At 36.0% G+C, this 13,380-nt stretch overlaps 1 protein-coding gene across 3 annotated transcripts in view; it reads right to left on the bottom strand.

The window, feature by feature from the left end:
- The window catches only part of EEA1 (early endosome antigen 1), a 74,984-nt gene that overhangs the window by 39,799 nt on the left and 21,805 nt on the right, over positions 1 to 13,380 (bottom strand). For 2 of the 3 annotated variants that reach the window (XM_038178046.2, XM_027451908.3), the window contains 7 exons: positions 10,420 to 10,474; positions 10,233 to 10,298; positions 9,423 to 9,462; positions 8,478 to 8,585; positions 8,276 to 8,397; positions 6,287 to 6,442; positions 874 to 990 (listed from right to left, as the gene is read on the bottom strand). In XM_038178046.2, coding sequence (XP_038033974.2) covers positions 874 to 990; positions 6,287 to 6,442; positions 8,276 to 8,397; positions 8,478 to 8,585; positions 9,423 to 9,462; positions 10,233 to 10,298; positions 10,420 to 10,474 — 664 coding nt within the window. Of the gene's footprint in view, positions 1 to 873; positions 991 to 6,286; positions 6,443 to 8,275; positions 8,398 to 8,477; positions 8,586 to 9,422; positions 9,463 to 10,159; positions 10,299 to 10,419; positions 10,475 to 13,380 lie in introns of all 3 variants that reach the window. The other variant, XM_038178055.2, reaches the window with a different exon arrangement.

Raw genomic sequence — 13,380 nt, 5'->3', positions numbered from 1 at the left:
AATTCTCACCATCTCAGTTCTGCACTTTATTTTATGAGCCAAAACAGGAGTCATACTACCAAAGCCAAGTTTAATTTACCAAATTGTACTCTATTATATCTTTTTAAAGGGTTTTTAAATATTAAATTACTTTAAATATATACTGCTTGGTCCCTGTCCTTTCCATTTTTTCCCCCAAGACTGACAATGTTGCTGTTAAATACAAATGTAAAGTTCACAGTATACATACGGTATTATATACACACGCACAACAATAACCAATATACATCTTTTTCCTTGTCTCCTTTCTTTCCTTACATCTATTTATTACCTAACACTACATGCTTTCTTAATGCAAATGCAAAATGCAGCAAGCTCACCAGGCTTTGATAAAAGCTCTCAAGAAGTACTTATCAGCTAAGAAGCTTCAGGAGTTTATTTCAATTTTCCAGCATTCATGACTCTAATAAAAGGTCAGAAAACACAACACTAGTACAACACTGGTATAAAAGCAAAGATAGTGTAAGACTAACAATGAGATCTCAAAACGCCTTCTGAATGTTGATTTTTACAGAAACATCACAATATTTTGATCGTTACAGCTTTATTCTTCTAATGTGTGAGATGGCAATGCTGCATAAACTACAGCAGTTAGAAACCTGAAAACACAAGCCAGAGTAGCTAAGTTGAAATGTACTGATGATCATTTAAAAAACACTGTTTGCTTGTACATTACAATATCCTTCATATGCTAAGTGAAATGGTAAAGGAATTCGCAACTTCTGCAACACCAAGAAGTGTTTTGTTACAGTCTTCAACACTTCCCAAGGCAATGTGTGGTATGTTTCCATTTTAATGTGAACTGACAAGTATAGGAAATAACAGTATTCTCACCTGGTTTTTCTGTTCTAGCTCCTTGACTGAACTTTGAAGTTTTTGCAGCTCCTGAACATACACTGCTACCTCCTGAGGTCCTTTGGCAAGTTCAGCTCTTAACTGATTAATGGTAGCCTGAACAAACAAACAAAATCCACATTTAAAGCAAAGCTGTGAATAACCCAAACCGAAGCAATATGTTTGGTAGCAAAATAAAAGGCATCTTGTATACAAATAAACAGCTAAAGGAAGGGAAATAAATAAATAAATAAAAAACTCCTGAAAACTCAACTCATCTCAGAGCACCATCAGCTATAGAAGTACCAATGAGCATAATTTCCCAGTAAAGATTAATTCACATGCTATTTCAGAAGACAAAATTTGCCCCAGCCCTATAGAAAACACCATGTTGGGCCCACAAGCACTGAAAATCACAACAGATTATCCATTAATCATTATCACAGTTCTAGCTCGAGGTGAAGCCCCTCCCCCCCAAAAATCATTGGGGTTATACTACCAAAACCTTTGCCTGCCTTGTAAGAATAAAGCACTAGAAAAGGTACTAGAAGCTTTGAGTCTGGCATCTGATGCAAACTTGGTGTATGACTTTTGGATACATTGGCCTTGCAGGTCAGCATAATCAGGATACAAATACTACCCTATCAGACAGGATTAGTACAAAACAGAATATACCAATGACCACATAGTATTTGTATACAGTAAGAAAAACAAACAAAAAAGACTTTAGATGGGTAACAAAAGCTGCCCTAAAGCATGTTGTGCTCAATTTAATGGGAAATAATATCATGTATTTCAGTCACCCTGTGACCTTCTGCAGATATCAGAGAACTTGTAAAAAAAATAGTAAAAGAAAAAAAAAAGGATTCTTTCAAAAGTGGGATCTCTCCGTATATAATTTTAAAAAGTAAAATCTGATTCTTATGCTGGACAGAATAGGTAATTGTTTTTACAGAAGGTTAATGAATACTGAGTTACCTAATTAAAACACATTTTTAGTACATTACCAGAAGCTAGCAGTTGACGTACTTGCTATTAATGCTCAGCTTCTTTTTGACAAACACGCCAATGAAGCTTCCTTGAATATTTGTAATATAGAAAATGAAATGTTCTGTATGAATCCACTCACTTTAAATACGTTATTTCAATGACCTTCATTTTTTTCCTACTGTTCTCACAACCACAGATTAAGCAGAAAGATATAAATGCTGAATTCAAGAATGAACTAAAGTAGAAGATCAGAAGTAGTAGACAACAAACATATCATGACGTTCCTATGTAAAAAGGATGACCAAAGACAAGATATGAACACATTTATTGTGTGGCTACGTATCATTATTAATACTGAGTTTCTGTAATCCTGTACTTTACAAGGCTGTTATATTAAACAGCTGTTAGTTAAAATATATCCTGGGCAGACAAGTATCTTAGACAAATATCTCAGACAAATATCTCAAATATCAAATATCGCAGACAAACATTCCAGGATGTTCTTAGAAAACAGCTTTCACTACTGAGAGAAGATATGCAGAACCTTGCTAAGATTGCCACTGCAACCATTCAAACTAGAACCATAATTTATATGCATTAAGATACACTTTTCTCAATTACAAATCAAAGAGCTGTCCTGTATTTCATTCTTAAAATGGGAATATATCATGGATGAGTATTCATTCCAGATATTGTCTGGTTGATGTGTATATATGATTAATGAAAAATTAAGGGATAGAACAATAAGCAAATAGGAACTCACCTGTTTAACAGCCTCCTAAAATTATCTTGGTAAGACAGAAAACTAATGTAACAATAAGAAGTTTTCAAAAAAGTTACCTCAAATTTAAGCGTCTCCATTAGAAAGCAGAAAAAAAAATAAAATGGATGGATGAAAGATGGAAATAAGCAGTGACAAAAGCTGTTAGCAGACAAGCTTCCTCAAATTTGTTGTCAAATATTGCTGGGTTTAAGGCCTATGCTTAGTTTAAAAAAAAAGAAAGAAAGAAGAAAAAAAAAAACAGTCCTGTCTTTATCAATTTTTTCCATAACTTAATCTACTAATCTTGTTTAATAACTTAGACATTCAACATAACAATCTGTAGGAACATTTATCAGATACTGAAACAAATCCCAACCTGCAGAGATTCATAGAAATGCTTAGCTCTACAGAAGTGCAGTTGTTTTCATGTGTTCATTATACAGGATTCCCTATAGTGAATCTATACATGGAAGGAGTATCTCAGGATGATCGTTCTTCTGAGGTAGATAACCAGACACCAGAGTTTCACCAGAGCTTCAGGCACAACTCTGAAATAAGGGTGTAACACCCAACAAAACAAAAGGACAATAATGAAAACGTCTAGGTGACAACTGCAGATGTACACTATCCTTCACGTTCTCCCTTTCCTGTAGTGTTTAAGGTGCCCATTTAGAGTTAGGAAGACCTTTGTTATTCTCTTCACCCAGACTATGAATCTATCTTATTTTAAAGAAGTGTCACTTTGGAAACCAGTATTAATAAACATTGTCTCACCCATCCCAGCAAAATGGCCAAGAACCATTTTACTCTTTCAGCCTTGAAGTTGACTTAAAGAACAAAGCTGAGGTGTAACACAGCCAAACTTTTATGGACAAAACTGCACTAATTCTGACCAACAATGAATTTCCACTTCTTGTTTTCTTATGGCTAATACTTTTCAAAGATATAGTTTTGTTTGTTTGTTTTAAAGTAGAGTTTTCACCACTATGAACTCAGTTTTGTTTTGTTTTTTAAAGTGTAACCTACTGACACTTTGAAATGACAGAAAAGCTTTTATTTTGAATATGTCTTGCTACCTATGCCTTAGACTATTGTTGTCCTATGTTGAATTAAGCAGAGAAGACAGTAACTATTCTAAGAAGAAACAGACTGCCCCTGCATACCATATTCTTTCATGCAGCAGGTCATGCTGATGATACTACATAGGTACCCAATTTATAATTACTACACTGTACTTTATAAACCTTCCATAACATCTAAGACTTCTTAGACTGTTCTTCTGGGAGCAGCCAGGGTTATCATGCAGCCTTCTCCTCCATTTGCCATTACTCCCATCAGGACTGAAAAACCTTCTTTGTTTGTCTTTTTTCCTGTTAAAAGCTGCATGTTAAAGCTAAATTTTAAAATGGCTAGTTGTGTCAGAAAAACATACCTAATTTGAGGAAACAGGAACAATTCATGTTGCTGTGAGTGTTTCCAGTTGATAGATTTTCATTACGCCCCTGTCACTATGTCATTTTATCTTCACATGAAAACTAACTACGATATCCAAAACCACAAGAGACTACAAAGACTGTATTTTGAAAAGAAATTTGAATTCTGCAGCATAGTTGTGGGATCTCACAGTTAAAACCAAATTACAATTATGCAGCAACTTACATGGCCACATAACCACATCATATTCCTAATTCCAACTGTGATACTCCTTTTTTCATGTATGATGAAGCTCTTGGCATGCATAATTTTAAATTGAAAACAATGGTAGATTCATTTAGTTCTATCCTGTACACTTGTACAATTCCTGGAGTTCTGCATATCTGTTGGAGTGTTCAGGGGAAGGCAGGATGGAAAGCCCTAAGGAGTTTAAAATAATACAGGGCAGAGCTTCTCTGAAGTTCTTCAGTGAAAATTAAGAACTAGAAATTTAAAATTGCATTTCTGAAATCTAGGACACATGAAACCCCAGGACAACAAGATGCCAGGAATTCTTCATGTTCAGAAGTCTCAGCAGGATGGAGGATAGTATAAATCCTACAGAAACTCTACTCCTTTCCTCATGTAAGCTGAGGAATTCTGCAGTGAAAATGTTTAACTAGGGAACATAATTCTGCATCATTTTGCTGGCCTTGTTGCAGTGGTGGGGGAACGACAGTTAGTCAAGTTACGCCAACCACAAGTAAGATGCAACACCTAGTACAAGAATTCTTCTGCAGAATAAATAATGTTAAACAAAGCCTTCTTGGTGATAGTGGATTTTTATTAGGATTTCTTGTCAACAACTCTTCCCTTACTATTGTGTTAAACATCAAACAGGCCTTAGCCAGGAGAGGTGTGACATGACTCTACCTCAGGACAGTTTGAGGAGTAAGATTCCACTTAAAAAATCCAAATCAGAGCTCTTGCATTGCTTTTACTCTAGCCTGCGTGGAAATGGAAGCTTTCGGTACTGGAAAAGCAGAGGAACCAAAACCAAGAAAAAACAAACATACAAACAACAACAAAAAAAACACACAAAAGAAAATCCACAAACATTTGCTATGGGAAAGCTAGGTAGTTTTGCATCCTACACAGAGTTCTCATCAGTGGTATATACATGAATAACAGAAGTGGACAAATGCTTTCAAATCTCCCATCAGCAATTTAAGACATCTTCCATTGACTCAGCCAAAAGAGAAGCAAGCCTTCAGAAAGTAATTCTGAGAAGAAACCAGCATATTCCACAACTCAAATAGCAGTGAGGTTCCAATTTACAGATGGAATGTAAAAGTTTTAAATCCAAGGAACTATGGAGAAAAAAATGCTAACAATAAAGTAACTAACTCAAGGAAAAGAGCAAAGAGGGAAGAAAACTACAATGCTGTTGCCTGAAACAGACTATAAGTGACATACTGCCATCTTGACTTTAAGCCATGGTGAGAGGCCTGGGAACCACTCACTTTCTCATCTAGTGAATAACAAGCAACATTTGGAGGCTATTATGTAGTAGATTTTGGCAAGGAGGAGAAAGAGATTTGTATCTTACACACAAAATATATCTCCAATAAATACTAGCAGTAGAAAGGTTTCCAAATTCAATAGTAAAAGCTAGATAAAGAAAAATGAAAACCATATATATACATAACATCCATTGAGATTTTTTAAATCTTCAGTAAGCTTAAGAGTTGCATGTCCTATAATTCCATGTGCTCAAATTATCTACTTTGTATTAATAATTCTTCTCATACATTTTAACACTCTAGCATCCATTTTCAAACACATCAACTCTAATATTAAACTAAAGCCATAATTTTCAATAACTGTTTTTATCTACATGTAGCTCACTATCAGAAACACTTCTCTGAATCACACAAGTACTGCTCTATTTCTCTCTCCAAGTAGAAAGAACACAGCTCTACCAGAAGGTCTTTTGCTCTGCTATTAGGCTCTTGTAATAACTTTTCTGCCAAGAAAAGGTTTTGCAACAAAAAGCATGGGGGTGTTTCGAGGGTAAATACAGTAAATTGCATAATTCTGTTAATATTGAATAAACATGTCTCTCAGATTAGTCAGAGATCATATTAAGAACAAAGCTTCTTCATTACTATAAATTTATATTTTCCATTTTCATATGAAAAAAATATCATCAAAGGTAATACACATGTCTTTTGGTATGACTATTACCTCTGAGTTCGCCTGCTCTGCCTGTAAGTGCTTGCACTCATCTTTCAGCTTTTCAGATTCTCTCTCACGCTCCAAAGTCATTTTGTCCATCAGCGTCTGAACTTGGACCAGCTCCTTTTTCAGGACGGCCACATCTTCCACACCAGGCCTTTGTAGCTGGAAAGTAGAAAAGTAGGAATGAGCAATATGATGTTGGCAGACATTCTTCCAGCATCAAATTTCATCTCTCAAAATCTTTCAAACCAAGTTATAGACAAGGTGACATACATAGTATTATAGCTGGAATAACAACAAAACAAAGTATGTATTGTTCCCAAAGGAAATAGGATCTAATGCCTGATTGTCAGTTCTTGCCTTCTAAATTTTGAACTTGTTTTCCGTTATCAACTAAAGCTGACAAAAAGGGATAAGGTCCCAGAGACTGAATTCCTACAATTTTCAAGTAGGTAGATGGCTAAGTATAGGAGGTCTTCACTCAGAGAAAACACTGAAGTGACAAGGAATCCATGCAATAAATTTATCTGAAGTCATAATGCCATGAGAAGTAGGTTACATTGATTCTACTACTCTATGGAACAAATTACTGTATATGTTATACTGCTGTAAAACACACAAGCCCCTCTCATGACTGAGACATATAACAATCCAGTAGAAGACAGATTTAGAATGATACTGTTTATGTCTTCAAGAACTTCTATTTCAGAAAACAACAGACAAAAAAAAAAAAAAAAGGGCAACTGAAGGAGATATTTGAAGGAACTGTCAGATACACTTCACTCTAGACCCATACGTAAAATTTGCTGGTAATTATATCTAAAGCACCATGAAGTCCTACCAAGAGAAGACTCATGGAGTGAAGGAATGTAGAAGGCAATACTGGGCAGTGAAGAAAGATGAGAAAAGTGCTCTCAGTTTGTAGAGAACAGGTACAGGAAAAAGGGTAGGAATGTAGAATCATAGAATGGTTTGGGTTGGAAGGGACCTTAAAGATCACCTAGTGCCAACCCCCCTGCCATGGGCAGTGATACCTCCCACCAACCCAGGCTGCCCAAAGCCCCGTCCAGCCTGGCCTTGAGCACCTCCAGGGATGGGGCATCCACAGCTTCTCTGGGCAACCTGTGCCAGTGCCTCACCACTCTGAGTGAAGAATGTATTCCTTATATCTAAACTGAATTTACCCTCTTTTAGTTTAGAAGGAGAAAGGAAGACAAAACTAAACAGGTAGAGAGGAATGGATAGGTCCCAGTGGCTGGTCAGGGCCAAGAGGAACCAGTAAACATTTGAGGACAGCTGACTACAGGGAAGAAGGGGAATAAACACCATCCTACTGTCCTCTGGAGTCTTTGCAGTGGTTGAGTGGAAGACAAGAAAGAATTTAGGAAGTCCCTTAGCCACTGCTTTGGAAGCAGCACGACTTCTGAGTCATGGAGATCATTCCCAGAAGCCATGGCTATCTCTAAAAGTCACCATGAGCCAAAATCTTGGAATACACACATATCAGTATCATCAGCCAAAAGCAAAATGGAAAACATTAACAGATGACAGCTGCCAGACATTTAGCCACCATGTCATGGAGCACGTCTGTGAACACTCCTTATGAATGCAGCTGTCCAGCGACAGTCATAGTGTAACACCTCATGGAAAAAGGGTGATCTAAAGACAGCTCCTGAAGTCAACAACGGCATTCACCAAGTGCAGGACTGTGTAATATCCAGAGCTGTAATACTCTGAAAAATTATTGAAGTGCAGAGCATCAAACAAGCAGACTACAACATAACTTATGGTAAATTTTAATATACACTGGAAAAATGTTGAAAATTTAAGTCACTGAAAAAGAGCAGAAACAATAGTGTTCTGAACCTCCTTTTAACCCACAATCAGATGTCTGCAATCTCAACAGTTTGTCTAATTTAAAGCTGTGTTTATAAGGTAGGTATATTTCCCCTTGACTCAAAAGTTATAAAAACATTAATAGTGTGATATGAATACCAGCTCTGTCTTTAAGTCTTCTATTGTACGTCTCTCCTTCAGCAGTTCTTGTGTTAGGTTTGTCAATTTCTGTTCTGCACCTTCCCGAAGGCTGATTTCTTCATCATACTTTGCTTTAAGATCTAATTAAGAAGGAAGTTGAATAAATGATCACTTGCACAAGCTACATAAGCAGAGAACAGAATCAGACCTCATTACTCACCCACAATTTCAGTGGCCAGTTGTGCTGCTTTTTGCTCAAATAAGTCTTTCATTTGCTTAATGTTAAAATTTTCTACTTGGATCTCTTCTAGTTGTCGTTCTAATGATTCTATTTCCATAAAAAGAACAGTATTAATTTCCAGAATTGCTAGGACAAGGTTATACAGTTACTCACATCAATAACAAACCACAGCAGATAAAAAATTAATCTAAGTTCACTTTGCTAATCCAATTACCTTAATAAAGTGAGTGACTTTACTCAAGTTAAATATCTATGAGCTTGACAGTGGAACCTGCTACTAGTAGAGTTCTATGCAAAATTAAGTACATATTGGTTTTCACCAGTCACAAATAGCCCTTCAATCACTGTAACATGGTGCTGAAGTATGAGCCCTGAACTGTGATTAAAAGCTCTTTAATCATGATCAGATACTTTATGGATACGTTAGGAAAAAAATTATTCCATGAGTACCTCATGGAAAACAAACATAGTACAAAAATTATTGGCCTGGAAAACACCTAAAACAACAAAATTCATCATTTTCTTTGCTAGCAATCAGTACAGAAGAACACTGAATAAAACCAGCACTGATACAGTTTAAATGTATACAGCCATGGTCTTTCTCTGCAGAAGACTTGAACTGAATGCTTGAATACATTAAATGATTTAAAACAAGTTTAAAACTACTAATACAGAATTGCTTTTACAGGCAGGAAAACTCTCACTTTTACAAATCACAGACCCCAAGCCTCTGTAACATTTCCCTACACTACAGCTGTCTTAAAACAAGTAACACAAGCAAGTGCTTCAGTAATTGTACTATTTCAGCATGTTATGTTTTTAGCTTACCAAAACTGCTTTTTCATCAACCCAAAAGCTACACTGAACAAAACTTCAGAAAACCCAACATAATTCATATTATTAATACGATAAAATGTTAGCCACCTGTAGATGCAGATGTTGTCAATCCATCAGACTTAGAATCCTTAAGAAAACAGAAGGATAAATGCTTCATTATACAGAAGGAATAAAAACTACTACTTCAAAAGTTCATCCCAGTTTTGGAAAAGACAAAAATTAAGATTTCTATGCTCATATACTGCAGTATAACTGTTTGAAATCAGGTATTTTTATATCTGGAAGAAAAGGACAAGATGATTTTCTATTTCTTGTATTGCTATCAAACTTCCAGACTTGCAAGACTCTAAACCCCCTCCCCTTTCTTTTCCTTAATATTGAAATCTGACCTAAAACACAGGTTACAGACACTATTAAATACATCTGAGAAGGCATTCTGTCAGAACATAATTTCTGAGGTTCATATCAATCCAATATCCAAGTAGCTTATAGTTATCTAAGTACTTATAGGAACTAAGTGAGTTTCCTTAGGGCACAACACACTAATTTGTTTTCAATTGTTTGTTCAGTTCATATAGACTTGTGAAATCACACTACTATTCTTCCCCACGTTTTTTGTTTGTTTTTCTGTTTTTACAAGAAAGCTCAACAGAAAGAAAAGTCTGAACTGAACATGTTGTAAGCAGTATGGAAGAATCATTATCTTCTCTTAGCTTTTTTTCTTCATATTTATGTATAGTTAACACTGTGGAGAGATAACTAGCTTTATTTCCAAGAACATGTCAATATTCAAGTTATGGAACTAACTAAATCAGGCCACGTGCCTTACAAAAAAGGTATTAATCTTCAATGTCAATGCTGATGATAAACCTGCTTCAAGTATTTTAAAGCAATTACTTGCTGCCGCTGCCCCTGCAATTTTTCTAGTTCTTTCTTCAACTCTTCTGAATACCACCTCTCCTCCTAGAAAGAAAAAAAAGAGATGGGGGAAAGAGAACTGTAAATTTGTTTAATCAAGATACTGGAACATCTTAATTTGTAGTTTGAAACAGAGAAATACATGCAAGTAAAATATCTTTCCAACCTTCAGTGAAGCTTGCAAGTCTTGTACTTCTTGTCGGAGCAGTGATACTTCATCTCTGAATAAATATATCCATGGAGTGGAGAAAATTAATATGCAGCCATTATATTTTTGTCAATTATGTACAGGTTATAATGTATATTAAATAACCGCAAGACAGTTACAGGCATATGCTACATAAGTATAACTTACATACAAAAGTATAACTTACATAAATACAGTTATATTTTTTTTAATTTGGAACAAAGTGCATAATATATACTTATTAGTTCATTTTGCACATCACCCAAAAAACGCTGAAACATTCACTGGCTAAGCAAAGAAATAGATTTTAAAAAAATCTCATGAAAACAAAAACAAAATGCAAATCTAATTCAGTGCATCAGGTTGACCACGAGTTCAAAATTGCACATCTGTGCACTGGGATGTTTAACATGCTTTGTCATGAAAAGGACAGGTCTATTCTCCTTCACTTCCCATATCACATACGGAACAATGCTAAGAGACAGCATGCTATTTTAGAAATACGTAGTTACATAATTTTTCATTCACATAACAATTCAGATACACTCACTTAATAGTTTGAATGCCTAAAGTGATGGGATTTAAAATTCTCAAATTTAATGTTCAAGCCTCCAGCCATGCAAGAACACAAGATGCAAGGCTAAATTGTGGTTTAGAAAGCACCTTTCTAAATCTCAGTTCTCCTTACAGAAGGAGATAGCAATACACACAATTATAATGTTGCATCTCTAAGATATGGCCACTTCAAGTGTAGAATATATAGATCATTAAAAGCATGCAAACAAATCCTTTCCTATTGCTCGTATGGTGGCATAACTGAGAGGCACACAGAATATGTATATGTGGGTGACAATAGCAACATATTCTCTCTGTTTTACACCATACAATTTTATTGTTCATGTGCTGCATTATCCCCTCCTCCACAGGTGTTCTTTTAAATTGTCTCATACAAAACAAAACAAAGTAAGTTATTTCTTAGCTAAACTGCAAAGGAACAGACTCAACCTACAGTTCACATTAGCAACAGGTCAGGGTCATCAAGAAGCAAGCAAAATATGTTCACTCGAATGAACAATAAAGAAACTCCAAGAATTGCCAATTTTAATGGTGAAATGAAGATGTGATATTGGGAGGATATTTTTGTCAGAAGATTTTTTGCTTTTTATACATTATTTGGCCTGTGTGAGATAAACTGGAGGTTCATAAATACAATTTTAATGAGACAGGTGTAACTGCAATTCAAAACCCATATGTTGCTTGGGGGTGGAAAAGCAGGAGCAACTTTCTCACCAGTATTAAGTAAATCAGCTAATCAGCTAATCAGCTACCATTCACATGGTAGATTACAAATGAAATGTCAGGCAGGTGAAACAATTAACTACATTAAAGCCTGGCCTGAACACATACCAGATCTGCAATTCTAAACCATTTAGTATGCTCTGTTCTTTAAGTTTTTGAACTGTTGAAAAAATAGCTCATAATATATGGGAAGAAGAAGGGGAGGAAAGGAGAAAAACAAGAAAAAACACCCTTCTACCATAGTTGCCTCAATATTCCCAACGCTGTCTTGCTTGACATTTATAAGACAAAACCTAAATTTGGCTTAATTGCCCAGCAGAAAATGAACAGGAAAGAAGGAAAAAAGTGCAACTGATCACTCTAGAACTGTAACTTTTTCTTACTGCCATCCAAATCCTCACTAAATCTCCCTTTCTGCTATTGCTGTCAGTTTTGTCTTCTTTTCAGCACATCTCCTGCGTCTCCCCATCCAGCAAACCCCTGTTGCCTTTTCCTTACGCTCCTCTCTATTCCCAAATGCTAACGTTGCTGCCTCCATCCAAACACTGAGTACCAGTGCCCTAGCTCAACTGCTCTGGGGAGTTACATGATTTATTCTTGGCCCTAGTTACAGCACTTGACTGAAGGTGGGGCGGGAGGACACAGGGTAGTTCATCATACCTGTCTCTCTCTCTTGACTAAATAAGGAACTTCACAGACCAAACTTAGTTTCATGAATCATGTGCAGACTTTGCTGCTAGACCACTAGCAGAGTGGCCCCCTGCTGCAGGTTGGAATACTTCTTTAATGCAGGATTCTGAGTATTGAAAAAACATGTTTATGTTGAACGAGAGTTTTCTCAAGAAGACATGCAACTGAGAAACATGTGAAAATGCCACTAACAGGAAGAAATAGCTTGTGTGTTACACAACAGCTCTCAGACTCCCTTCACTCCATCCAAGCTCCCTGACCTTGTTCACTTTTTCAATTATATGAGAGAAAACAAAACCACTTGTTCTTAAACTGTCAAGAGTCAGAAAAGATATATATATTTTGCCAGCCAACATCTGGTTGACATTGGAAACTTGCAGGCATAAAAATAAATCTTTCATAAACTATATAAACAATATAGTTATGACCAATAATTCCGCCATGTGAATGCTATTATTCTACTACAAGTATTATTTTGGATCCAAGTTATATCACTTTGAAAAGATTTAAATCAAAGAAGAAATACTCATTCTTGAGTAAATGTGCACATAGGAAACCCAAAATAGCTCTGCTAGTACCATACTATTTCCTCATATATAAAGCCTGAATTTTGATTTCTTTTGTTCTCCCCAAGCTACACAATTCCTTTTATTTCAAACTATCCTCCGCATCTTTTTGGCTCTTGTTTGCTTTTCATACATTTGGAGAACACTGTGGATAAAAATGATCATAAAAATAGCACCACTGAAAAAAAAAATAATAAGAAAATTCTACTCCCCTCGAACAGTTCGGTTGCAGCATGCTCACTTTAAGAAGCATTGCAATTTACTTTTTCAGGGAGCACAGCCAGAAACCTACAGCAGCTGTGAAAGAACAGAGCTCATAAGGAAGGGCCCATCCGTGCATGAAGACAAGACCTCTGATAACATTGGCTCTAACCGGCTTGGTCTG

This window comes from Anas platyrhynchos, chromosome 1, assembly GCF_047663525.1.
Source record: "Anas platyrhynchos isolate ZD024472 breed Pekin duck chromosome 1, IASCAAS_PekinDuck_T2T, whole genome shotgun sequence".
NCBI lineage: Eukaryota > Metazoa > Chordata > Aves > Anseriformes > Anatidae > Anas > Anas platyrhynchos.
Note: the sequence above shows the minus strand (reverse complement) of the source record. Positions and strands in the feature narration are given on the sequence as shown.